Source organism: Moschus berezovskii, chromosome 9 (assembly GCF_049115385.1).
Source record: "Moschus berezovskii isolate FMDL1 chromosome 9, NW_MosBer_1.0, whole genome shotgun sequence".
Taxonomy (NCBI): Eukaryota; Metazoa; Chordata; class Mammalia; order Artiodactyla; family Moschidae; genus Moschus; species Moschus berezovskii.
In genome coordinates, this window is record NC_142468.1 from 85,563,115 (window position 1) to 85,590,495 (window position 27,381).

At 39.2% G+C, this 27,381-nt stretch overlaps 1 protein-coding gene across 3 annotated transcripts in view; it reads right to left on the reverse strand.

Annotated features, from left to right (window-relative positions):
• HOMER1 (homer scaffold protein 1) overlaps positions 1-27,381 on the reverse strand; it is a 161,476-nt gene that overhangs the window by 2,195 nt on the left and 131,900 nt on the right. The window contains exon 10 of one of the 3 annotated variants that reach the window (XM_088839898.1): positions 7,916-17,209. The exons of 1 other annotated variant lie outside the window; for it this stretch is intronic. In XM_088839898.1, coding sequence (XP_088696024.1) covers positions 17,021-17,209 — 189 coding nt within the window. In that variant the 3' untranslated portion in view covers positions 7,916-17,020. Of the gene's footprint in view, positions 1-7,915; positions 17,210-27,381 lie in introns of those variants that run through there. One more of the 3 variants, XM_055437478.2, reaches the window with a different exon arrangement.

Below are 27,381 nucleotides of genomic sequence, written 5' to 3' on the forward strand. Positions count from 1 at the left end.
CCGCAGGTTTTAGAAAAGGCAGAGGCACCAGAGATCAAATTGCCAACATCCACTGGATCATGGAGAAAGCAAGAGAGTTCCAGAAAAACATCTATTTCTGCTTCATTGACTATGCCAAAGCTTTTGACTGTGTGGATCACAATAAACTGGAAAATTCTGAAAGAGATGGAAATACCAGACCACCTGACCTGCCTCTTGAGAAGCCTGTATGCAGGTCAGGAAGCAACAGTTAGAACTGGACATGGAACAACAGACTGGTTCCAAATAGGAAAAGGAGTGCGTCAAGGTTGTATATTGTCACCCTGCTTATTTAATTTATATGCAGAGTACATCATGAGGAACGCTGGGCTGGAAGAAGCACAAGCTGGAATCAAGATTGCTGGGAGAAATATTAAAACCTCAGATATGCAGATGACACCACCCTTATGGCAGAAAGTGAAGAGGAACTAAAAAGCCTCTTGATGAAAGTGAAAGAGGAGAGTGAAAAGGTTGGCTTGAACCTCAACATTCATGGCATCTGTTCCCATCACTTCTTGGGAAATAGATGGGGAAACAGTGGAAGCAGTGTCAGACTTTATTTTCTTGGGCTCCAAAACCACTGCAGATGCTGATTGCATCCATGAAATTAAAAGACGCTTACTCCTTGGAAGGAAAGTTATGACCAACCTAGACAGCATGTTAAAAAACAGAGACATTAGTTTGCCAACCAAGGTCCGTGTAGTCAAGGCTATGGTTTTTCCCGTGGTCATGTATGGATGTGAGAATTGGACTGTGAAGAAAGCTGATCGCCGAAGAATTGATGCTGGAGAAGACTGTGGTGTTGGAGAAGACTCTTGAGAGTCCCTTGTACTGCAAGGAGATCCAACCAGTCCATTCTAGAGGAGATCAATCCTGGGTGTTCATTGGAAGGACTGATGCTGAAGCTGAAGCTCCAATACTTTGGCCACCTCATGCGATGAGTTGACTCACTGGAAAAGACTCTGATGCTGGGAGGGATTGGGGGCGGGAGGAGACGGGGATGACAGAGAATGAGATGGCTGGATGGCATCACCAGTTCGATGGAAATGAGTTTGAGTGAACTCCGGGAGTTGGTGATGGACAGGGAGGCCTGGCATGCTGTGATTCATGGGGTCGCAAAGAGTCGGACACGACTGAGCGACTGAACTGAACTGAAACCCCAGAAGCCCCTGAGACTTAACAGACGTGCAGAAAAGATCACTTCCCTCAGACCAGCACTGCCCTCTAAACGGCTGGGCCCCTGAGTGGAGCAGATCAATGCCACTCTGGGCACAATTTCACACCTTCACCAGATGCAAAACCACTAGTAATGAATTCATTCAAGAGGAATCCAGTGTTGAAATATTTGTTCCTTTTCTCATTCTTGTTTGCAATAAAAATGGAATTAACCCATTAATTGACCACATCTCTTTCCTAATCCAAAACATAAGGCTAACAAAATTCTAATTAACAAAAATCAATTCATGTGTGCTTTCTGTTGTCAATACTATGCATAATTCTTGAAGGGATATTTTAAAGTCATCTTTAGCAGTAACAATGAATCTTACTTTAGACAGAATACCACTAGATGCATGACATTTTAAGTACTGTAATCAGGTAGGTCAGAAAATAAGTATTTAATAGAAAAAACACTTCATATGTAAGTACTTGACCAAAACCCAACAACAAATAAAATTACTTTCATTCCTCTCAGAACAGGAAGAACTCTGAGGATATGTGATATGAAAAGAGTGCATCTGTCAAGTCTCTCTTGGTGTGACTGTTTTTCACAACACACAAAATGAAAAGAACTGGAATGAAATTAGAAAACTCTTTGATCCCAAATAATAGAGAGGAAGAAACAACAGCTTATTGAAAAGCTGTCTCAGTTCACACTTACAAATTCTCCAAGGGAGCCTAGGTTCTGCAAAGAAAGCAGAAGCCCCCATCATCATGCAGTTAGTTGCTTTCAGAGCCCAAAGATGAAGTTGAATCTCAAAAGCATTTCTGAGCTTTCCATACTGCTCCATGCTGCAGATTTTCAAGGAATCCTACCTATTCTTGCTCTGAAGAGCTGCTGCCAGCTCCAAGTCTGCAATAAACCCTAACCTTGGGTTTAGACAAGGGGGAATGAAAATCTTCCTTTAAAATCTGTGGATTCCGTCAGGCTCAAGTGGAAGGAGTTCTTTACTAGTGACCACGTCTGGGGAAAGGCTGAGGACGTTCTCTAGGTGGCGGAAGGGTTATGGCATCACCTGACCTCATCAGACCCCAACACCAGCAACCCTGGGCCTCTTTCCCGAGGAAAAAGGAGGCAGGACAGGAATGCTCTGGAGCATGAGTGACAAGTTTCCAGAAGCCCCAAGGTCTGGTTTTCCAAAAACCTGTCCCTGAGGCTCCTCTGAGTCCACACGAATTAATCTATCCTGGCTCGAGTGGGAAGCTGTATTTGGAGAGTTGTTCAATCATTGAATGCAAATTTCCTCACATGTATTTCCCTCATTATGTATAAAGATCTCAGGAATCAAGGCATTAGATGGGAGGTGTGAACACTGCATGGATTCTTTGCTTTTTTTATCCCAAACTGACGGCACAGCCTTGGGGTCAGATGATAAATCAGGCAACAGAAAGGACTGAATGAGTCCTGGTCAGCAATTTAGGGATCTTCCTAAGGACCCTGCCCTGGAAATTCCGGCAATAGCCACCAAGCTCCAGTCTTGTTACAGCCTCTTAAGTCAGCAGTCACTCCATTTTTTGGATTATCTACTTCTTTTTCTCTTGTTGAGGTTGGCAAAGAAAAATATGCCTCTCAGAGAAAAAAAGGAGTCACATCCATCCGAATTCAAACTAGACTCCCTCCTTTGTTAGTTATATGACATTGGGTGGCCACTGGTTTCCTGGGGTCCCTGGGTGCGTCCCTGTGAAGCAGAACCACTACAGCCCTTCCCAGGACTGTTGCAAGGACCTGATGTTCAGGGTCCAATACAAGCTCTGTGGTTAATAAAAGTTCTTACTCTCCTCCCTTGAAGCTACTGCCTGTCAAACAGAATGCTATCAATTAAAACTAGAATTATAGATTTGAGACATCTTGATTTGATGATCAAATCATCAGCTAAAACAAATTTTAGACCGTTTCCGTCTTTGCAGGAACCCAAGCTAGTGTTTAGCAGGCATTGGTTGAGGCCCCCCAGCTACATTAAGTCTTTATTGAGTCATTACATTGAGCCTTATTCAAAGGAGAATCTTATCCAACTCTGTTCAGGTGGCTCAGCACCAACTGAGTTGGGAGAATTAAAGCAATGGTGGTTGGTGACTGCATATGTGGCTTAAAGATTAAGTGAGTAGCAAGGAGAGGAAATGGAGAATTGCATGGCATACTCTTCACTCTCTGAAGAAGGCTGCATTCTCCCCAGGGGCCAATCTTCAGCAGGACTCTTGGGAAAAACTTTGGTCTTGACAAAATCTCTTTCAATAGTTCTTTGGAGGGGAGACTAGTACTAATATTCCTCACTGGTGATGGGAACAGTGGATCCTGACACCTAAAAAAGAAGTGAGAGTCCAACAGACGTGACAAATGAATGCATGCCCGCAGTTACGGACTTAGCAGTACAGGGGAATAGATGCTATTACTTATTTCTGTTGAGTTCTTGCTTGTGATAGTCAACAATCAGAGTGAGAAGCTTGTCATCAGTTCTGACATGAAATATGGAGAAAACAAATTATATCAATGACTTGTAAGCTTAGCAGACATCATTCTAACCAACATGGCCATGAAAGATATTGGACAGACAAAAAAGGAAAGCTTTTTTATCACTTCACTGAGGTTACCTTGTTTTCTTAAATGCTCTATATCATCAAGAATCACATGTTTAAGTTTTGCTATTGTTAATATATGGGTTGACTATGGAGAAAAAGGGCTTCCCTGGTGGCTCAGCTGGTAAAGAATACACCTGCAGTGTGGGAGACCTGGGTTCAGTCCCTGGGTTGGGAAGATCCCTGGGAGAAGGGAAAGGCTACCTACTCCAGTATTCTGGCCTGGAGAATTCCATGGACTGTATAGTTCATGGGGTCACAAAGAGTTGGGCAACTTTCACTTCACGGAGAAAAAAGGTGCTCTGAATTATTCAACAGAATGAACCTTGCAAATAATCAATGAAGACAGCAGTTACTGACAGACCAATGGTCAGCATTAGACATACAGGTTAAAAAAAACCTGCAAAATTATGATGGCAGATCCTTTCTGCCAAACTAGGGGAAAAAAAAGATTTGGAGTAGTTTATTATAAAAATATAAGCAACATCAGACCAGTATAACAAAACCAAACTACTGATGAAAAACAAACAAACAAAAACAGAAAATAGGAACAAATAAAGGCCAAAAGGAAGGAAAAAAACCTAGAATTCTAAGAATCCCTATTTGAGGAACCCTATAGCAAGTAAGCCCAAAATCTGGTCTTGAGCTTCCTGACAGCCAGGGCGATAAGGGAATAATGGATTTATGTAGCTGTGAATGCTCAGAAATAAGAAGCCCAGGGCAAAAGAACAAAATAATATTTTAGTCTTAATCTCTGAAAATAAATTGTGAGAGATCTTTTTTTAAAAGGGGAACTGGGTAAGATAGTGGAAAAAAAAATCCCAACAGCTCCTTGGCATAACATGCAGAAATTTCTCTGCATACACAAACCACTACCTACCCTGCAGGAGCACTGTGGAAATAAGTAAGGTTTTAACACAAATTAGGCCCTGGCAGTGGGAATCTTGACATCTTCAGGCAACCAGAACATGGCCTCAAGTTTGGACATGAGGAAGATAACTTCCTGGATAATGAGAAGAGATATCATAAAGAATTTTCGTTTGTACCCATGAACTCTCCTGGGCTGCATTCTACTGATTTAGCATTTAAAAAATGAGTTACCAGTTTGATTACCTGGTTTCAACTGCTAGTTCTCTGTTTTGGGCCTTTGCTCACGGGCTCTCGCCTAACTCCGTTTTCTCTGCACACTCGGTCGCATGTCAGTGCTCCCAGGACTCTGGTCCTGTCCTCCTTACCACCTTCAGCCACGCACCGCTTCAACAGCCTGTCTTCTGGTAACTTTCAAACTCACTTCGCTAGCCTGCACTTATCTCCCAAGCTTCAGATCCGTAAAGCTTCTGGAGAAGTACCTCAGTGTCACCAGGTATTGGAGTTATCTTCCTTTAGACCCGGTCTAGAAACCTAGCGGTCTTCCAGACAGCTACCAAGTCCAACAATGTGTACTGCCAGCGGATACATGTTCCCAGGCCACAGCTAGACTGTGCAAACAACATGTTATTCTACAATACCATCTGCATAGCAGCAGAAACATTGTTTTTGTCAACTCAAGATAAACCCAGCCAATCAGAATTTCCCAGCTGAAACCACCTCCTCCCTGTGATTACATTTAAGTTCACCTCATTATCAAGCACTTGGGGGCCTAGGGAAGTGTAGGTCCTGGTTACTGAGCCACTTGTGTTGATGCTGCATTTGCTTACACGGCTGGGTCCCCTCTGGCCCTGGTCACTCGCACGCTTCCAAACCAGCATCCACCGATGTCCATCTGCTCGCTGGTGCCACATCCATGCAGGTGACCTTCTGTCCTGATTGCCTGGCTCCTTTGCTGGTGGCATGTGCCTGCTAGAGAGGGTGATGCAGGGAAAATCCTCAGCTCCTCCCTTGGCCAGCTTGGACCCCCAAGAAACCTCCAGGCAAAGTGTGGAAACCGAGGCAGTTGGATGCCTCCTGCACTTTGGTCCTCCGTCCTCTCTGCAGACGCACGTATTTGTTCGCCAGACTCTGCTCTCAGGCTGGAGTGTTGGGAGGAGAGGCTCTGCTCAGGCCTTTTCTTGGTGACCCTTGCCACCCTCGCCTCATCTCATCTCCCTTCAATTTCGCTTCCTTGTTTCATGGGGAGGAGGGTGTCTTTTTTAAAAGATATCATTCAAAGGGAGAAATCCAAACGTAAAGAGTTGACTCTCTGTTTACCACAGTAATGACCCAATCCCAAGGGCCAGAGAAGAACGTTCGTGCTGTTGCCTGAATTGGGGGGCAGAGGCAGAGACAAGGGCTTCCCTAGTGGCTCAGTGGTAAAGAACCCACCTGCCAACGCAGGAGACGAGGTTCAATCCCTGGGTTGGGAATATCTCCTGGCAAAAGAAATGGCAACCTGCTCCAGTACTCTTGCCTGGAGAATCTCATGGACAGAGGAGCCTGGCGGGCTACAGTCCATGGGGCTGAAAAGAGTCAAACACGGCTTAGCAACTAAACAGCAACAAAGTGGGGGCAAGGTGCAATAAATGCCAGAAAAGCAGCAGAAATTAAAACTTTCAACATAGCATCTCAACACATACCTCTTGAATATCTTTCGTATTTGGTTCAGCTATTTTCACATCATTTCCATTTTCCTTTTTTTTTCTTTCAGTCTCTTACCTGGATTGCTACAATTGATATGTGACATTGTGTGAGTTTAAGGTGTACAACTGATGATCTGATACATGTATATATTGTGAAATGATCACCACCACAGGATTAGTTAACACCTCTGTCACCTCACAGTCTTGTTCTTGATACTGTGGCCCCAGTGATTTCCTTTCTCTAAAACGTAAATCCAGTCCCATTACTTTCCTCCTCCGAGGTTTCGGTGGCTTTTCATTCCCCTCAGGGTACGTCAGAACTGCTGAGGACACACGACAAGGTCCCATCTGCAGTCTGTCCACTTATCTGCTCTGGTGCTCCAGGCTAAGCCGCTGAGCATGAGACTGAATTTGAGCCCATAGCTCTGTTCTTGTGACGAGCCTTTCTGCTTGGCTGTACACCCATCCACCTGATCTTCGAAGTAGATGGCTATTCCCTTTTTATATCTCAGCTCAAAGGCCCCTTCCTCAATGACTCTATCTCCCTGGTCCCCGCATATTCCCCAGAAGTAATAATTCCTTTCATGATCAGGTTAATGTTGTATTGCACCTACTGGCTAACACACGTTTCCTTCACTTTAGAGTATAATCTTCTCGAGGGAGGGAATATGTCTTACCGTCTTTGCACTCCTAGGGCCCAGCACAGTTCCTTGTGACCCTGTGGGTGCTCATAAAACGTCTGACTCAATGAGCAGCCAGCTGGTAGGGGATGGGTCAGAAGCAAAGCCACCATTAAGGTGACAAAAGACTCCTGGAAAAGCGAGTCTTATAAAGTGAGGTTACAGTGAGTCTTTAAACTCCTGGGACACAGCACAGTTTAAGCATCTTTTCATTTCTCCTTTCCTTTTTAAACTTATGTCCTTCTTTCCTGCTTTGCAGGCTCTAAGCAGAGCACTTTGAGTTTTAAACTGTCCTACACACACCTGGGGTTCTCCAGGCAGCCCCAGATGGTGGCCTTGGACAGTTGGTATACCAAATCACTATGCAAAGGTAAACATTTACACCAAGCGTCCTCTCTTTTCTATGGCAGTAAGCATGTTCAGTCATTCAGCACATTTCCAAGAGCAATGACTACGTCCAAAGCATGTTCCTAGGTGTTGCAGGTAGTGTAATTCAGAAGGATTTTCATCGAGACCAGTTTAATATTTTTCTGAATTTTCATTTTCAGGAAAAGCTATTTATCCGGAATGCATTCTTACTGCAGACATGAGAGGGACAGTGGAACATTTGGTAACTGGGTAGTGAATGGTCTTGCATACCTCCAGCACTCAACAACATAGCATCATGGTCTGAAAGAAGGGGCAGAACAAAAGAGCAAGAAAAAATACGGAAATGCTTCAAGAAACCATCACCCATCCACAAAACTCGATACACTGAAGAAGCTAAAAAGCATGAGGCAAGTCTATGTGTACTAACCATACACAGATCTTGGACAGATCTTCCCAAGAGATTAAGCATAGCAATTGTATAACAAGACATACCATTTGATAAAATTTATGCACCTCCTCCCCGCAAACACAACTAGTTATTTCTATCAGCACATATATGTGGTATATAAATACATATAAAAATGCTAAAGGGATATTATACATGAAACAGATTATAGTAGTAATTTTTAGGACCAGAACTGAAAGATCAAGGGTGATGTTTGCTCTATCTGTACTATTAAAGATATTTGCAAAAGGAAAGCATATGTGAACCACTTCCATAATTTAAGTGAAAATAAAGGATTTTTTCCTTAAAAAGGAGAGAAGCAGGGAGGTAAATATTCAAAAACATAATCTGTTTTTGAAAGAAAAAATGATTTTTCTCATTAAGTAATACTTGTAAAATATTTTGAGTTGGTAAATTTTTGTACCTGCCTTCTTACAAAAGGTCTGCAGTTCATAGTTCAGACACGATGCAGTGGGAAGGGAACAGGATGCAGGCAAAGGACCTGTGTTCTACTCCTTTTTCTGCCTCTTACTTGGTTCATCTCTTAATGTTGCTGAATCTCAGACTCTATAAAATCTATAAAATGGGGATAACAATAACACTGAAGTCACAACACTGCTGTGAAAAGGACATGTGCCATACACAGTGATGTTCTGTACTATTACATGTAACACGGGATTTTAACGCACAGGACATATTCTAAAATAAAGGCTCTGCCAAAGGAGACCAAGATTAATCACTACATAAGAACAATATGAACAAAAGCGGTTTAAAAGTAAGAGTTTATTTGACAGTTCACAAGTGATTTGCAAATTTTATGGATTAGTTGGAGCCAAATTTGAAAACCAGAAGCTCCTCTTTTCTTCCTGGAATATCTAACATGCTCTAATTTGTTGCCGAAGTAGTGCAAGTCATGTCTACTCAAGGAATTCAAGCTAATTTTAACTCAAACTAGAAATAAAAATCAAATATACCATACAGCATTCTAAAACCAAGTACACAGAATATTTTGTTGTTGTTGTCCTTGTTTGAGATCATTTATACCAGAGATAATTTGTATACAGTGACCTGTTTATGAATCAATATGAAAAAGGATAAGGATCATTTAAGATTAACAGAAATATTAACTCTCTAAACTTTCTACAGCAATGAAAACACAAATGCCATCTGGTCCTAGTGGTGAATTCAGTATCAAAATAACACATTTAAAAAAGATACATGTAATACACTCAAGCCTTTAGAACTTGACTTTGAGGAGAAGCAGCTCAGCCACAGAAAAGGTTCTACTAGCCAAGTTCTACTAGGAAAGAGTGACCCCCCTCCCCATCCCTCGAGCTTTTTAGAAATGACAGCTTCATGAAAAACCAATATATTAACAGAACGGTATGTAACATTTAATTTAATAATACGTCAATAAGAAAAGTGAAGCTATTTTCATAAACAGCATTTGAGGTTTACAGAAGACAGATATTATCGTATGTTGATCCTACTTCTATATTTTGTTCCAGTTGCACAGTTTTGAGAAATGTCTGATTCACATTAAGACATGGCAGTGGTTCTTGAATAGTTCACCTTGAAATACCAAGATGCTCTTCAATTTACCAGAGATGGCTTTATGTTGGCATCTGCACAAAAACAGTTAACCTGGTACTGATGTTTGCCAGAATTCAATGCTTTAAAATGTTATAAACTGCATATCTGAGTTTGTTCATTTTTAATTTTATGTTAAAATGTCAATCAAATATTAATGAAAGGTCTCAGCAGAACATACTTGGAATATGACTGCCTCAAGACAAGAGTTGCTTTGTCAGTGTTTTTAGCCTCATGTGAAACCTGGCTTTCTGAAACTCCACCCTGGGTGTCCATGAGTCCCCGACTCTGGCTGCCTACTCACCACTCCCGGTCACTCCTTCTGTTTCTTTCACAAGCTCTGGTCTTACACCTGGCGCAAAGGGACGTTTTCATCTTGTAATCACCACATTTTCCATGCCCTCAATTATAATTACATATGCTGACAATCCCCAAACAGCTTATCTCCAGCTCACCAATTTTTCTCCCAAGCCCCAACTAGAATCATATTTCCACTTGGACATTCCACAGGTATCTTAAAACAGTGAACTCCGGGAGTTGGTGATGGACAGGGAGGCCTGGCGTGCTGTGATTCATGGGGTCGCGAAGAGTCAGGCACGACTGAGCGACTGAACTGAACCGAACCCATCTTTCATCTTGTTTTATCTTGCCTTCACCAACACTAAGCCATTCCCCATCTTGAATTCACTGTCTCAGTAAATGGGATTGTTCACCTGGTTATCCAACTCAAGAGAGCTAGGAATCAGCCTGTATTCTCCTCTGTTTTTTTTTTTTTTTTTTTGCCATCTACTGATTTTACCAAGAAGCCATACTCATTCTGTCTCCCGAATACTATCTGAATCCATTTCACCTTCTCTATTCCAGTAGAGCCACATAATGCAGCCTCTTAACAGAGACTACTGTGATCTCCAGAGCTATCTAGACTCTATTTTCTTTTTCTGGTTATGCCATGTAGCATGTGGAATCTTAGTTCCCCAACCAGGGATTGAACCCATGCCTCCTGTAATGGAAGCGCAGAGTTAACCACTGGACCACCAAGGGGAGTCTCAATACCTAGATTTTTAAACCATATATTTTAACACTACATTAATTCTCTACAAAAATAATCCTTTAATATCTCCAGATTATTGCAGAATAAACCCCAAATCTTTCATGTGCTTAAAAAGTCTTTCTTGATCCACCCTTTGCCTACTCTTCAATCACTACCTTTTGCCATATGCCCTTCCCTAACACCCTATGTATCAGTATACACATTCTAATTTTCCGAATGTCTCAGTGCTTTCATCCATCCAAGCCTTTGCACATGACATACTCTCTACAATTCTCTCACACCCCTTCTTACACCAGCTAGCCTCTACTCCTCCACCAAAACTCTGCTGGGGATCACCTCTTCTGGGAAAGATTTCTGACTCTTCTTCCCTCTGGTCCCCATCATACTAGGGCTCCTCTCTATCACAGGATTTATGCACTGTGAACTGTGTTCTGCACCAAAGGATAAGCCTCTCTCTTCACGTTTCTATTCCTGGGATAGAGCAGCTGCTTAACAGCTGTTTTAGACTGTTTATGTTTTAGGTTTAAGACAGTTGAAGGTACAACTTAAGAGGCCAATGGATCACTTACAGGTCTATTAACAGATACTAACCCCACAACTGTGATTTCCCCATGAGATGGCGCCTTGCTCCACAAGACTTTTAAATTATTCCAGTTCAAACCCAACCCTTTCTTAAAAGGCTAGAGTTACTGTATGATCCAGTAATTCCACTCCTAGGTATATATTCAAAGAAATGAAAGCACGACTCAAATACTTGTATATGAATATTCATTGCAAAATTACTCACAAATGCCAAAAGGTGGAAATGATCCAAGTGTCCATCAAAAGATAAATGGATAAACAAAATGTGGTATCTCCATACAATGGAATATTATTCAGCATTGAAAGGGAATGAAATTCTGATATAAGCCACAACACAGAAACTTTGAAAACATTAAGTCAGATGCAAAAAAGACACAATACATGATTCCTTTATATGAGGACTATCACCCATCTAAAGTACCTAGGGCCATGAGTTATTTTTGTGGCTGATCGAATGTCTTGATCAACCTGAAGAAGCTTTAACTTCTGTGGAACCAGAACTGACCACAGAGTTACCCAGTGCTGACTGCAAAACCCACATCCTGCTTAGCTACTAATTTAGTGTTGGGGGAGGAGTTTTACAGGTTTACAATTTATTTCACTAGGAACCTTATCAGGTAATTTGTCTCCCCAAGACCTTCATAAGTAGTTTGCTACTTAAACTTTACAGACTGAAATTCTGCATATGAAAGTTACTTCCCTTGGATTATCTGAAGTTTATAAATTAAAAAAGCTGGAGAGTAAAACACACTGCTTAAATATGACACTCAAAAACAAAGGATGATCTGCAACTGACTGAGAAGCGTTGTGAACACCAAAGGAGGCTGCAGGAAGTTCAAGAAAAGCAAATACAAGATTTATAGTTAGGAAGTGTCCTAACAGAGATATTACAGAGAGGGAAGGCAGGCAAGCTCGTGGGGAAAACTGTACCAGCAACATGAGCAAGATCTCCACCTTCGACAGTGGACAGGATAGCCAGACTGACTGCTGGGGAACACAGCAGGTGCAATCATTTGGGCCTTTTCCCTGCATCCCCCCTCCAAAGGAACACCCCTGGCAGGGACCGTATATGTAGAAATGAAATATCAAACAGTTAGTACAGTGCCTGTCACATAGCAGATATTCAAACACTTATTTCTATTTGCTTTCATATTGAAGTTGTTGAGAAAACATTTACTTCTAGCCCTGTTTTCTGAAACAGTCATTCCACTTAAGGTATAATAACCAAAAAAGTCATATATACAAGTCATATAGCTATGACTTACTATATATTTATGCATATACAGTAACATAGTTATAAAACACAGATAACAAGATAAAATAATGAATGTAGTTAGCAAAATACCTACAAAAGAAATTTTTCTAAAAACAGAAAAATTTTTCTATATTACAAAATGGGCTTAATTTTGCATTTACTAGGCACCCATTGTCACTTAATTTGGTTTTATTAGGAGAAAGCAGAGTAATCTTTCTGTCCCTGGGTAAATCTGACGTGAAAATAATTGACAAAGTAGGTCAGAATGCCACAGAATGGTGACTTCTGAACGTTATGTGTCATATTAGGTTATAAATCCCGACAGGCAAAAATGAGAGGATCTTTTGAAAGCCTCTGAAATTCATTAGGGCAATCCCAAATTGTTTAGTTAAAAGCAGCAGCAAGGTAGGAAATAGCACTTTATGTTACTCTGGCTATCCTGACGTGTCTTAGATTAAAACAGAGAGCATTATGCTCCTACTCTTTTGCTGGTCCTGGTTTCACGTAAAATATCCTCTCCTCGCCCCATACACTCCTGCTATCCTCTGGAATGTGTGCTTTAATCTAAAAGATAAAAAGGGTACTTACAGAGATCAATGAATTGACTAGAAATCTATTGGGAGCTTATGGCCTTTCCCCTATTCTGGGTGCAAATTTTCTCCCTGGATCACCTGTTTTTGGTAAAAAACAACTCCGTTCTTTTTCATCTAGTATACTAAGCATAAATCACTTGGCAGTGTATTGCTGATCAAGTCTTTTCTTGAGTAAAATTGTTAGTTATTTGAAGCTATTTTACAATATATAAACAAAAACAGAAAAACATTCATTTCTTCATTAACTATGCTTAGTTCTGTGACGATACATCCGTTTCCCACAGAGAAAAACTGCCATAAAAATTAAAGGTCCAATTGACTATACTCCAGTACAAAATAAAAGGCTCAAAAAAATTTAAGGTCCAACTGAACATGAATATTATTGAAAAATACATTCTCACAATTTAGAGTAGGGTGAGTGATAAATCTGTTTCCATTCCAAAATGATCCCTTTCTAGCAATTTTTAAATGTTTTCTCACATGAAAATTATCTTTACAGCAAACACTGATTATAGCATAGTATCCTACTGGAGAAATGTGTTTTTTCTTACATGTGTCATTCTCAACTACTTCTTACCTGAAAGTTTTCCTCTTTAAGATTTATATAAATTAATTGAGTTCACAAAGGGTAAAGGAACAATGCTAAGCATCCAGAAGAGAAAAATTCAATGAAGACTATTTCATGGCTTCAATCACAATATCAGGATGTTAAAATCATTTGACATCAAACAAAAGGATTTCTAGAAATAAAAAAGACAACAAACCACTGCCACCAAACAAATATTTCCTCTGTCTCGCCTCCCGTTCCAGAGCTGTCAGAAAGTCAGAAAGGAGAGAGCAGCTGAACACACTCCAGAGTCAAGTAAAAACATGGAAGACTGGAGCACACATGTGAAAGAACACATTTAATTTTAACAAGGCAGAGAAATGAGTTTTAAAAGGTGGCGGTGGTTCAATTTTGAGTGTCTCTTTTAGTTCCACTTGAAAAAATGGTATAAGTTTTTCCTCTAACTGCTTCTCAATAGTTCAATGACAGCAAAACGTTAAATCTATGGTGATGCTGGAGTTCTCCTATCGGGACAGAAGGGGTGCAACTTCATGGCCTTTTTTAATCTGCAGGAAGAAAGAGGGAGGAAAAAGGAGAGAAAAAGAGAGAGGAGAAACAAAGACTAATTTTCCAGGCAGGGAAATACTTGTAAAACCTTTTATGTCAAAGTTAGGATTTCACAGCGTAACACACTAATGCAAAATCCAGTAGCACCTGCAAGATTTAAGTAAATGCTGCCATTACTTAAATGCTTCTTTAAGAATATGTGTAAACGACTGAAGAAGAAAAAGATAAAGTACATTCTTCAGAGAACAACAAAGGTATTTCAAAATAAAAACTGTATTTTTGGTTTTTTTCAGTTTTTTTGTACAAGAATTCAGTCATCATATAATAACTTACACACAATGGGATCAATCTCTGCTCTCCTTCCCTGCGTCACTTCCAGTCCACATGTTCAGGCTATAGTCCCCCAACATTATTTTCTGATAAATATATTACCACAGTTTGATCTAAATATAGATACATTATATAATATTTGTCTCTGGGAAAAAAATCAAATCTTAATATGCAAACTTTTATTTATATAATACAGAAATGGAGAAAATGACAGTAGGCACACAGCCTAATTATGACTTGTAGATGATGATTTCTAGGTACTCTCCTACTGTAAATGAATGTTTAAAACAGTCTTAATAAGAAGATTTTATTTATATGTGCACTTGTGTCCACCTTATCCCATATACTATACATGTCTAAAGACAATCTGGGAATTTAAAGGTGCAGCCCTCAAGAAATTGTTGAAATCACTAAAAAAAGAAAAAAAGTAGACTCTATTGGAAAGGAAAAAACTCACAAAATTTCCAATTTTAAATTTCATATCAGTAGGAAAATATTAAAAATAATTTTCTGTATATACATATGAGTATATGTATATATTGAATTACACACATGTCTCATATATCAATAACAATTCAAGTGGAGACATTTTGGTGACTTATTTTCCCATTAAATGACAACTATGTCAAAATTTAAAAATATCTTATTACATCATTAAAATAATTCACTTACCATTTCAATAGCTAATACTGTTTTTTTTTCTTTAATTTTTTTAACTCTTCATAACTAAATTCCCTGATCCCTAGTGTTAAATCCCCTATTTAAATTAAAATATGGTGCTCTGTTCTCAGAAACTGATGGATAAAGTCACATCTACTTCAAAATTCCATCAATCAAATAAATTTTATTACCTGATTTATCAGAGAAATAGCTCTGAGCTTGTGTACCTAAATTATCCTCCCTACAAGAAATAGGTGAGGAAAATACTCTAAAATAGATGGAGGTACATGATATTATAGCACATATAATACATGATGATTAAGTGTCTGATATAAACTTTTCAGAGACACCTGAAAACTCACTTTAGAAACTAACTTTAGAAACAAACCATTTATTTTTCACTCTAATATAAATTAATATGTATGTATTTACATACATACACATACATATATAAAACAAAATTGTCTGGTGTTGAGTAGCTGTGTGAGTGAAAAAATGGTTACAAATTGATTAATCAGCTTAATTTTGTACTTAACAATTCAATTATTTTGGGGTACAAACAAAAAGTCAGTGCATTTGTAGACTCCATAGAGTCGATACTCAAGCATACACTTTAAAAAAGAACCCTCCTCAACATCACAAGCATTGTACAGCAAGAATATATGGACTCTGATGCAATTCTTACTCCATAAGCAGACTAGACAGCACTTGACTTACTTTTAAAATAGCTCCTTAAAAGAAATGTATAAAGAAATGCATGTTTGCTAAAAGTCCTTTAAAATTACATCAAAACAACATTAAAACCTGTTCACTGAGGAGAGCCCACTGACTTGAATTCCTCTTTTGAAATGCCTAGTTAACAGTTTAGAATATTGCCTCGTGAGGATTGACTAGAGATGCGGCTGATGTGAAGACCCAGACAGAGTAAACGGCTCCGATCCCAACAGTCCTCTGATTGGCGGCTGGATGGAAATGGATCGCCTTTAAAATAGCTATACACCTTAAAATGATCTATAATAAACAGTTCCCCAACAACCATTAGTATTTTTAAATTGAAATGCATTAATCATTCAGAAAAGATTTCTTGCAAAATATATAAATAAATGTAACTGCATATTCTGTAAATATACTTAACATTGCTAGACCAGACCGTCAGTGACGGGCTGCTATGGTTCAGTACTGTGTGTCAAATTTATTAGAAATTTAAAAAGAAAAATTTTGGAGGGACTCAGCTGCCTTCATTAGTTGGCTTTAAAATGTGTAATAAAATGGGAGACAGTATCTTTTCATAAATACACGGAATCAATATGGAAAAGTAAACTATACAGCAGACAAGATTCGAGAACACCAGAGTGTATCAGAGTGGCCACCAGAGTGAAATATCTTCCAGTATAAAAAAGGGAAGAACTCTATACACCCAGTTATAGTACGTTTCAGTTAAAGATGCAGCTCTCTTTCACTCCTGGCAAGAATTAATTGGTAATGGCACCGCCTTTGGCAGTGCAAAAATATCCTGAGAAATTATTCAGATTACAACAAAAGACAGGGCTTTCATCACTAAGTTTTTGCACAAAACACAGCTTTAGATATCATAAATAAATTAATTTAAAAAGCAGATAACTTTCACTGTGTTGAACACAAAAAGGGGGATGTGACCCAGACATTTGTTAATTCTCCCATTGGCTAATATCAGAAAAAAAGATTGCATTAAGTGTCTATTTATAACTTTCTAGTTAACTATGGCCAATAATATACATGGAGGTAATTTGTAGTTCAAGTTTTTCATCTCTTTTTTTTTTTCCCCAACTAGCTACAAGCTGAATTCTAAAATTTACACTGAAATATACAATTCCAATTTTCAAAAGATCCTCCTTGTGGAGAAGAGATATTCAAATTTTTTTGTGCAATCTTGATGTGGAGCCCAAACAATCCTATGAAGAGAGACAGTATCTTTTTTAATCAATTGGCACTGAAATTTAACTTTCCTTAGCTGCGTTCTAGTAGCTTGGCCAAGTTATCTCGTAATTCTGTTAGTTCAAAGATTTTTCCATCAAGGATTTCTAACAGGGTCTTCAGGTTATTGCGAAAAGCTTCTTGTTCATTCTGACTTTTCTCCAGACGCTGCTCTAAGTCAGAGAGTTGTCCCTCCAGGTCTTTGTTCCGAATTTCTACTTCCTTTAGAGACAAAAGTGTGATATAGATATGTGTGTCAGTTGAAGATTTAAGAAATAATATGACTTTTACTATTAGAATACTGTGATAGTCCATGCAGTCTGATAATCAGATGAGCTTCTGAATTTCAACACAACGTAAGGAGGTGTTCAGACTGTGCCATCTAAGAAATCCATGTAGTTTTACTGCCTGGCTGCTCATGAATCCATCTATCCCCCAGCACAGATTTCCTCCCTGCCTGCTTCATGCCAGGCAACATCAGTCTGGGTACTTCAAACACCAACACAGGGCTGGTGACCCATTTTGCGGGTTGGGTACATCTCATTTCTATTTGTGCCCACCCCCTTTCCCTCACGCACCACTGTTAGCAATCTCAAGTGAAAGCAGGCAGGAAAAAAGACAAATTAATTTATTCTCTTTCTTGGCAATGCTGGAGAAAGATTTGGAGAAGGAAACGACTCTCTCAAATAAGTTTTAGGATGCTCTGAATATGTTAAGTATTCTTCGTTTCACCTCAGTATCAAATGAATGTGTATGGAACGTAGCTCACCTGTTAAAAACTGAAGTGAATACCTGTACATGTAAGAGAGTTAGACAAAAACAATTCCAATATACTGCGGATCAAGGCAAGAAAACAGTGACAAAGGGAAAGCCAAAAGTTCATGACAAGAGCAATTTTTTAAACTTTAAAAATAAATGCCAGAATTCCTGGCGTACTTACAAATTATTTATAAGTTATTATATACTATATCTAAAGGATAGTAGATTTTTTTAAAATTATTTAAAGAATCTGGTAAATGTTAAATGAAAATAACAGAATATGAAGCAGTGCACTACAGGGAGGCAAAGCTGTGTGTGAAGATGAAGGATGGGGATTGAAGTGCACACAGAAAACAGGAAACCCTTCTGGTGGTCGGGGCTATGCACACTTCTTTCCAAAATCCACTTATCCTACAATGCCTGCAAAATTAAGCTTCTAAGAAAAATAATTGGAAAACTGATTTGAATACATATAAGAAAGTATGGCAAGCCACTCCAGTGCTCTTGCCTAGAAAATCGCATGGATGGCGGAGCCTGGTGGGCTGCAGTCCATTGGGTCGCTACGAGTCTGACACGACTGAGCGACTTCACTTGCACTTTTCACTTTCACACATTGGAGAAGGAAATAGCAACCCACTCCAGTGTTCTTGCCTGGAGAATCCCAGGGATGGGGGAGCCTGGTGGGCTGCCGTCTATGGGGTCACACAGAGTCGGACACGACTGAAGTGACTTAGCAGCAGCAGCAGCAAGAAAGTAACCATTGATTTAGCATTCCCAGCACAAAGAAATATTCACATGTTTAACTAAGAGCAAGCCTCAAGCAAAGACACCACAGATGAGCCGCAAGAGCCTGGGAAAATATAAAAAAGGAATAGTGCAGCTATCACGACTTTTAAAGAAAGAACTTAAGAGATTTCTAATATAATCTTAAAGTATTTATTATTAGATGTTAACCAGGTATGTTTCTAATCTTTTCCCTTCAAATCACCTACAAGGTGAAGATAAGTAAATGGACAGCAGATTCTGAAACCAATAAGATATTTATAAATTCAGAAGCCAAGTTCATGAAGTCTCTAAACCAGAGGGGAGTAAACAGACCCTGGGATCAAATGTAGAAATTCCACAGCACGCTCTCTGACCTGCTCAAACAAGAAGCTTAAGATTAGAATGTTTCCAACTGTAAAAATAGACCAAATGTCATTCACGAGAAAACACCCACTTCACCAGGCACCGCCCAGTTTGCCCTCTAAAGCCATCCTTAAAAAGTGAAAGGCTTCTTTGTTCTCCTTGCCAATCAATGAAACAGCCAAACATTTTCAGTGGAAACAAGCAAAACACCAAACTCCCCCAGCTATTAAAACTTCACTGTTCTTCTCCAGAGTCTTGTGCTCTAAGCCATTTCTCCAATTGAGGAATTTCACCAGGCCTATAACAAAAGGGATCCAATATGATGCTGTTGGTGCTATGGTCTATTCTGAGGCAGAGAATAAGATCCCAGAGGAAGAAAAGACAATATCGGATCAGGATGAAGCAACCTGGTTGGTGGCATGTCCCAGTTCTGTCTTCTGTCGATACTTTCCAGCTCTTCTTAACTTTCATTCTCCCTCGCAACTCATTCTTCTGCTTATTATGATTTCTGTGCTTCTATTTTCCTTTCTTCTTTAACTGATATGTGAGCATATGTCAGGGCACCAAGGTAAAGCACTGATAAAACACTGAGGCCAGAACTTGCTAAATCCCTCTGACTGCTTTTGAAGGCAATAACTGAAAGTATAAAATGCTAGTGGGCAGAAGGTCATGCTCAGTATTTGTTAGATACAGAGCCTACAACACTCGAGTGATTAAAAAAAAAAATTAAACAATTATTACCACCATCAATGGGACCAGGTCAGGTTCATTTTCTGTAAATTTGAAACGTGCATCATTTAATCTAAATAAAAGCTACAAAAATTTGTCTTTATTGATATCTGATTTACATCTTAAAGTCTTACAAGATATATTACTGTTATATTAGGTTATTAACCTTCACATAGATCATACATGATCATACCCAACAGATCATCAAAACAAGCATTAATAATTTAACAGAAAAATGACTAAAAGACACACATATTTTGAAGAAGAGTTACTCAACAATTATTTACTGAGATGTCTTCTAAGTAACTAGGCTTTGAGAATGAAAGTTAGTCACTCAGTCATGTCCGACTCTTTGTGACCCCACGGACTGTAGCCCTCCAGGCTCCTCTGTCCATGGGATTCTCCGGGCAAGAATACTGGAGTGGGTAGCCATTTCCTTCTCCAGGGGGGATCGTCCTAACCCAGGGATCAAACCCAGCATTGCAGGCAGACTCTTTACCAACTGAGCCACCAGGGAAGCCAAGGCTTTGAGAATAAAGTAGTAAATAAACAAAGATGGTCCCTGTTTTAATGGAGTGTGCCTTCTCCACGGGGGATGCTGGTAAAAAAGAAGTCAACGGAACAGACGGAATAGAGAAACTGAGGAAGTTACTGTGTACACTGAAATCTTTCAACCAGCTTTCCAAACTGTATAAACCAATAATAAGAACAAATTAAACAACACAAATACCACAAGTTCAAGTAGAGGAGAGAGAACAATGCAGATGGGAGGTTACCTGTAATTAGGGGATCTAAGCACCAGCTTCTCGCAGAGATGCTTCTCGAGTTCTCCCTCTCTCTGCAGAGGGCAAGGCAGGGTCGAGCGGCAAACACAGAAGAAGGAAGAGGAGAATGCAAACCCAAGACTGAACTCTAATTAATACCCAAAGAGAGAGGAAGACCACTCAAAGCGCCAAGACGCTGGCAGAAAACAAAAGCCCTGGCAGACCAGAGCAACCTACACAAGGCGACCTCAGTGGACACAGGACTTGAGGAGGTGACCTGGAAAGGCAGAGTTTCTGAGGAGAGAGAGTGAAAGCAAGGAAAAGGGACTTCTCTGGCGGTACAGTGGACAGGAATCTGCCTCAGTTCCTGGTCTGGGAAGATCCCACCAAGTAAGGAAGCCTCTGCGCCACAGCTACTGAGCCTGTGCTCTGCAGCCAGCGAGCTATATCTCCTGAGCCCACGTGCTGGGCGCCTGCGCCCAACGGCAGAGGCGCCCTTGCTCACCACAACTAGGGAAAGCCTGTGCACAGCAGGGAAGACTCAGATCACCAAGACTAAATTAAAAAAATAAGAGACCCTTAAAAAGATAAGAGAAAGAGATCCTGGGGGACAGCTAATCATAAAATAAAAGGTCCTGCCACTGGGAAATTCATTTAGAAAGTCCAAAAATAATAACATGAGCAAAGGTATACCAGGCAGGCATTGTGACAGCCATAGAAACAGCAGCAAAGAAAGACACCTTCAGTGCTAAAAGCCATAACACAATGAAGATACAACAATTATGTAAATGTACCAAGAAACACAGTAGCCATTTTTATAAAGTAGAAACTACAGAAGCTGTAAGGATACACAGAAAAAAATTCACTGATATGCTCCTCTCAATATAGGACAGATCAAGAGGAACAAAACCGTAAGGATATAGAAGGCTTAAATTACAAAATCAATAAAGAGCATTCACAAGTTGATCATATGCGAGATTACACAAAAAAGAGACAAATTATGTAAAGCAGAAATTATATAAACAAACCCTTGTAATCACAATGCAGTAAAATTAACTCATAAAATTAAAAGACCCTTCCACCAGGATATTAAAACATGTTCCTTTCACCAAATTATAGAATTTCAAGACCTAATGATAATGAAACTAGTCATAATTCATGAGACAAAGCAATGATCAGAGGAAATCTATAGTTTTAAACACAAATAAAAATGAAAACAAAGGAATTAAATTCCCCTTTCAAAATGCTAGAAAAAAATTAAAAAGTAAATCAAAACAAACCATAAAGCAGGAATAATAAACAGAAGAGTAAAAATTCATTAGGTAAAAGACAGAAAAATAGTAACACTGATTAATAAGTCAGAATTTCATTTTTCAAAAAACTTAAAACTAGACATGAAAGTGAAAGTCACTCAGTCGTGTCCAACTCTTTCGGACCCCATGGATTATAGTCCACCAGGCTCCTCTGTCCACCTAATTCTTCAGGCAAGAATACTGGAATAGGTTGCTATTTCCTTCTCCAGGGGATCTTTTTGATGCAGGGATTGAACCCAATTCTCCCACTTTGCAGGCAGACTCTTTATCAACTGAGCCACCAGGGAAGTCTAAAATAGACATACTATTACTAAACTTAAGAAAGACAAGGATAAAGAACTATATAAAATAAGAAATTATAAGAGTTTCCATTGAATATATGAAAACCCAGATGGAAAACTTATACAGGCCAATATCTGCAGAAGAAATAGAGAGTAATCAAGGAATTAAAAAAGCTCCAGGCCCAGACAGTTTCAAACGGGAGTTATATTAAACTTTCAAAGACCAGATAGTTCCAATGTGACATAAATTATTCCAGAGCATAAGAAAATAAAGAAAGTCTTCCAAATTATCTTATGAAGCTAGTATAACCTTGACACCTAAATTGGATAAATTCAGCCCCAACCTGAAAAAGGAAAATCACAGACCAATATTACAAATGAATACCATATAAAAACTATAAATAACAGGGAACTAAAATCTGACACCACATTAAGAAAATGATACACCACAGCTAAGTGGTATTTATTTTAGGAATGCAAATGTGGTTCAGTTTTAGAAAATTCATTAATAAACCATATAAATGGATCTGGGGGGAAAATTATGATTATCTCCATTGGTACTAAAAAAGCTATTAACAAAAGTTAACTCTTTCTTGGTAGAAACACTCAAGAAAATAGGAATAAGCCACTCTCATAATATGATACTGGTAAAGCCAGCATTTCAACTAATGGAAAAGAATTAGAAACATTTCCACTAAAATCAGGAACAAGATAAGTCTGTCACCTCCACTATTAACACTGAACTGGTATTTTTAACAGATGTAACTCAACAAGAAAAATCAACACAGCCCTAAGAACTAGAAAAAAAGAAGTAAAATTATTTCTATTTGCAGATTATTTGTTAGTGAATAAATGAAATAAATGACAAAACTAGTTCAAACAATAAAATAATTTAGTATGGTAGGAGGATATAAAATTAGTAAACATAATTCAAACACTTTCATATATATTTATTTTATAAACAATAATCAAAAGATACAATTGTAGAGAAAACCTAATTTTCAATAGTATAAAAGAAGTTAAAATATTTACAAATAAACAAGAAACACTCCAAACTCACAGGATGAAAGTCTTAAAATGTTCCTGAAAAACATAAAAGTAGACATGAACAAGTAAGAAGACATCCTCTGTTCTTGAATAGGATGGAAACCTCATGAAGATATCACTTCTGCTAAACTAGCATTCTAAATTTTAAGCAATACCAATGATTTTTTTTTAAGGAGCTAAGTTTTTTGTTGACACTAAAATTGGTACTAATGTTAATACTAAAATACATATGAAAAAACATGTTAAGAAGACATTTAGAAAAATGATGAAAAAGAAAAGCTATGAGGGCTGACTGACCTTATTCAATGCTAAAATATACTGTCAAGTCTCTGCGAGTAAAGCAGTATGGCACTAGGATGCATGAACAGATGTGAGTGACTTAGCAGGACAGAAGAGAAAGCTCAGATATAGACCAAGACACACGTGGAAGTTGAATCTCTCAAATCTCTGGGAAAAAAGGATAAAGTTTTAAATAAATGGCAATGAGATAACAAGACAGACATTTGAAAAAGGACAAACTTAGATCCATATCTCACACCACACACAAAGGACAAACCCCAAGTGATCTAAGTGTAAAAAATGAAACCACAGAAGCACTAAAGGGAAATACGGATGGATTCCTATTTGATCTGAGTGTGGAACACAGTCAGAGCAATAACCAGGATTTCACACTCCAGGAATAGAAGCAGTCAATTTTCAGTCCAATCTCAAAGAAGGGCAATGCCAAAGAATGTGCAAACTATTGCACAATTGGCTCATTTCACAGGCTAGCAAGGTAATGCTCAAAATCCTTGAAGTTGGACTTCAACGGTACATGAACGAGAACTTCCAGATATACAAGCTAGATTCAGAAAAGGCAGAGGAACCAAATATTAAATTGCCAACATCTGTTGGATCATAGAAAAAGCAAGAGAATGCAAAAAAAAAAAAATCTGTTTCATTAACTATGCTAAAGCCTTTGACTGTGTGGATCACAACAAACTATGGAAAATTCTTAAAGAGATGAGAATATCAGACCACCTTACATGCCTCCAGAGAAACCTGTATGCAGGTCAAGAAGCAGCAGTTAGAACCGGATATGGAACAATGGACTGGTTCAAAAGTGGGAAAGGAGTATGTCAAGGCTGTATATTGTCACTCTGCTTATTTAACTTATATGCAGAGTACATCGTGTGAAATGCCAGGCAGGATAAAACACAAGATGGAATCAAGATTGTTGGGAGAAATATCAACAACCTCAGATATGTAGATGACATCACCTTTATGGCAGAAAGTGAAGAGGAACTAAAGAGCCTCTTGATGAAAGTGAAAGAGGAGAGTGAAAAAACTGGCTTAAAACTCAACATTCAAAAAACTAAGATCATAGCATCTGGTCCCATCACTTCATGCTAAATAGAGGGGGAAACAATGGAAACAAGTGACAGATTTTATTTTCTTGGGCTCCAAAATCACTGCAGACAGTGACTGCAGTCATGAAATTAAAAGACGCTTCCTCCTTGGAAGAAAAGCTGTGACAAACCTAGAGAGCATATTAAAAAGAAGAGATATCATTTTGCTGACAAAGGTCCGTATAGTCAAAGCAATGTTTTTTTCAGTAGTCATGTATGGATGTGAGGGTTGAACCATAAAGAAGGCTGAGTGCTAATGAATTGATGCTTTTGAACTGTAGTGTTGGAGAAGACTCTTGAGAGTCCCTTGGACTCAGGGAGATCCAACCAGTCCATCCTAAAGGAAATCAACCCTGAATATTCATTGGAAGGACTGATGCTAAAGCTGAAGCTCCAATCCTTTGGCCACCTGATGAGAAGCGCCAACTCACTGGAGAAGACCCTGATGCTGGGAAGGATTGGGGGTGGGAGGAGAAGGGGACGACAGAGGGTGAGATGGCTGGATGGCACCACTGACTCAATGGACATGTTGTTGTCGTTTACTCGCTCCACAAAGGGTGAGATGGCTGGACAGCATCACTGACTCGATGGACATGTTGTTGTTCAGTTGCTCAGGCATATCCAACTCTTTGCGACCCCATGGACTGCAGCACGCCAGGCTTCTCTGTCCTTCACTACCTCCCGGAGATTGCTCAAACTCATGTCCATTGAGTCAAGGTCTTTTCTAATGACTCAGCTCTTTGCATCAGGTGGCCAAAGTATTGGAGCTTCAGCTTCAGCATCAGTCCTTCCAATGAATTTTCAGGACTGATCTCCTTTAGGATTGACTGGTTGGATCTCCTTGCAGTCCACAGGACTCTCAAGAGTCTTCTCCAACACCACAATTCAAAACCATCAATTCTTTGATGCTCAGTCTTCTTTATGGTCCAACTCTCACATCCATACATGACAAATGGGAAAACCATAGCTTTGACTAGTTGGACCTTTGACAGCAAAGTAATGTCTCTGCTTTTTAATATGCTATCTAGGTCTGTCAGTTTTTCTTCCAAGGAGCAAACATCTTTTAATTTCATGGCTTCAGTCACCATCTTCAGTGATTTTGGAGCTCAAGAAAATAAAATCTGTCACTGTTTCCATTGTTTCCCCATCTATTTGCCATGAAGTGATGGGACCAGATGCCATGATCTTCATTTTTTGAATGCTGAGTTTTAAGCCAGCTTTTTCACTCTCCTTTTTCACCTTCATTAAGAGACTGTTTAGTTCCTCTTCGCTTTCAGCCATAAGGGTGGTGTCATCTGCATATCTGAGGTTATTGATATTTCTCCTGATTATCTTGATTACAGTTTGTGCTTCATCCAGCCAGGTATTTCCCATGATGTACTTTGTATATAAGTTAAATAAGCAGGGTGACAATATGCAGCTTTGACATACCCTTTGCCTAATTTTGAACTAGTCCATTGTTCCATGACTGGTTCTAACTGCTGCTTCTGGACCTGCATACAGGTTTCTCCGGAGGCATTTTAGGTGGCCTGGTATTCTCATCTCTTTAAGAACGTTCCACAGTCTGTTGTGAGCTACACAGTCAAAAGCTTCAGCATAGGCAACGAAGCAGTAGTGTTTTTCTGGAGTTCTCTTTCTTTTTCTATGATCCAACAGATGTTGGCAATTTGATCTCTGGTTCCTCTGCCTTTTCTAAAGCCACCTTGAATTAGAGTAAACTCCAGGAGCTGGTGAAGGACAGGGAAGCCTGCTGAACTGTAGTACATGGGGTTGCAAAGTGTTGGACATGACTTGGCAACTGAACAACAGCAGAGCAATTAAAGAAAAGAATGACAGATTTGACACTACATAAAACAGTACCACTGTCTTAAGCAAAGTCAAAAACATTGACAAACTGGGAGAAAACTTTTGTAACATATAATTGCAGATATATAAAGAACGCTAGAAAATTTTTCAAAGAAGGGTCAAAATTCTATAGAGAAAAGGGCTACAGACATGAATACACAATCTATACAGGTATAAAAAGATACTGAAATGGCCTCTAAGCTTATGAAAAATGTTTAATCTCATTCATAATACGAGATACACCAATTAAAACTACTGTTTCTCACCTATCATACATTGCCAAAAGATAAGAAGTCTGAGCACACACTTTGTCGATGAGGCTGTGAGAAATGGGCACGCACATGCTGGTGATATGAGGGAAAACTAGCAACAGCCATTATGGAGAAGAATGTGACAGTGTGACCTTCTTACTTGGAAATCTTGCTTCTAAGCATCTACCCTATAGATACACCTCCAACAATAACAAAATACCTACGTACAAGATTACACACTATAGTACTCAGAATACTGGAAACAACCTGCTGCTGCTGCTGCTAAGTCACTTCAGTCGTGTCCGATTCTGTGTGACCCCATAGACGGAAGCCCACCAGGCTCCCCCGTCCCTGGGATTCTCTAAGGCAAGAACACCGGAGCGGGCTGCCATTTCCTTCTCCAACTTAAATATCCATAAAAAGGAGTGTGCTTGAAAAAAAACTGTCACACATACAAATGAAGTACTATACAGCCAAACAAAGAATGAACAAGATCTCTATGAACTGACAGAGTGGTTTCCAGGACATACCTTAGACTATTAAAAAAAAAACCAGTGTGTAAGAGTATGTTACATAACTATTACCATTTGTGTAAGAAAAAAGGTGAGGGAATAAAAAAAGACTTATCTGTTCATTTGTGTAAAAAGAAACACAGAAAGAATAAATCAGATAATGAGACTGGTTACCCACAGGGGCAGATGGGAATGGGGCTAGACTGGATTGGACAGGATGACACTTCTCAAAAGATATCTTTCTGGATAGTTCTGACTTTAAGAACCATGTTTCACATGCTCAGCGCCTGCACACTAAATCACTTCAGTTGTGTCTGACTCTTTGCGATTGTATGGACGGCAGCCCACCAGACTCCCCCGTCCCTGGGATTCTCCAG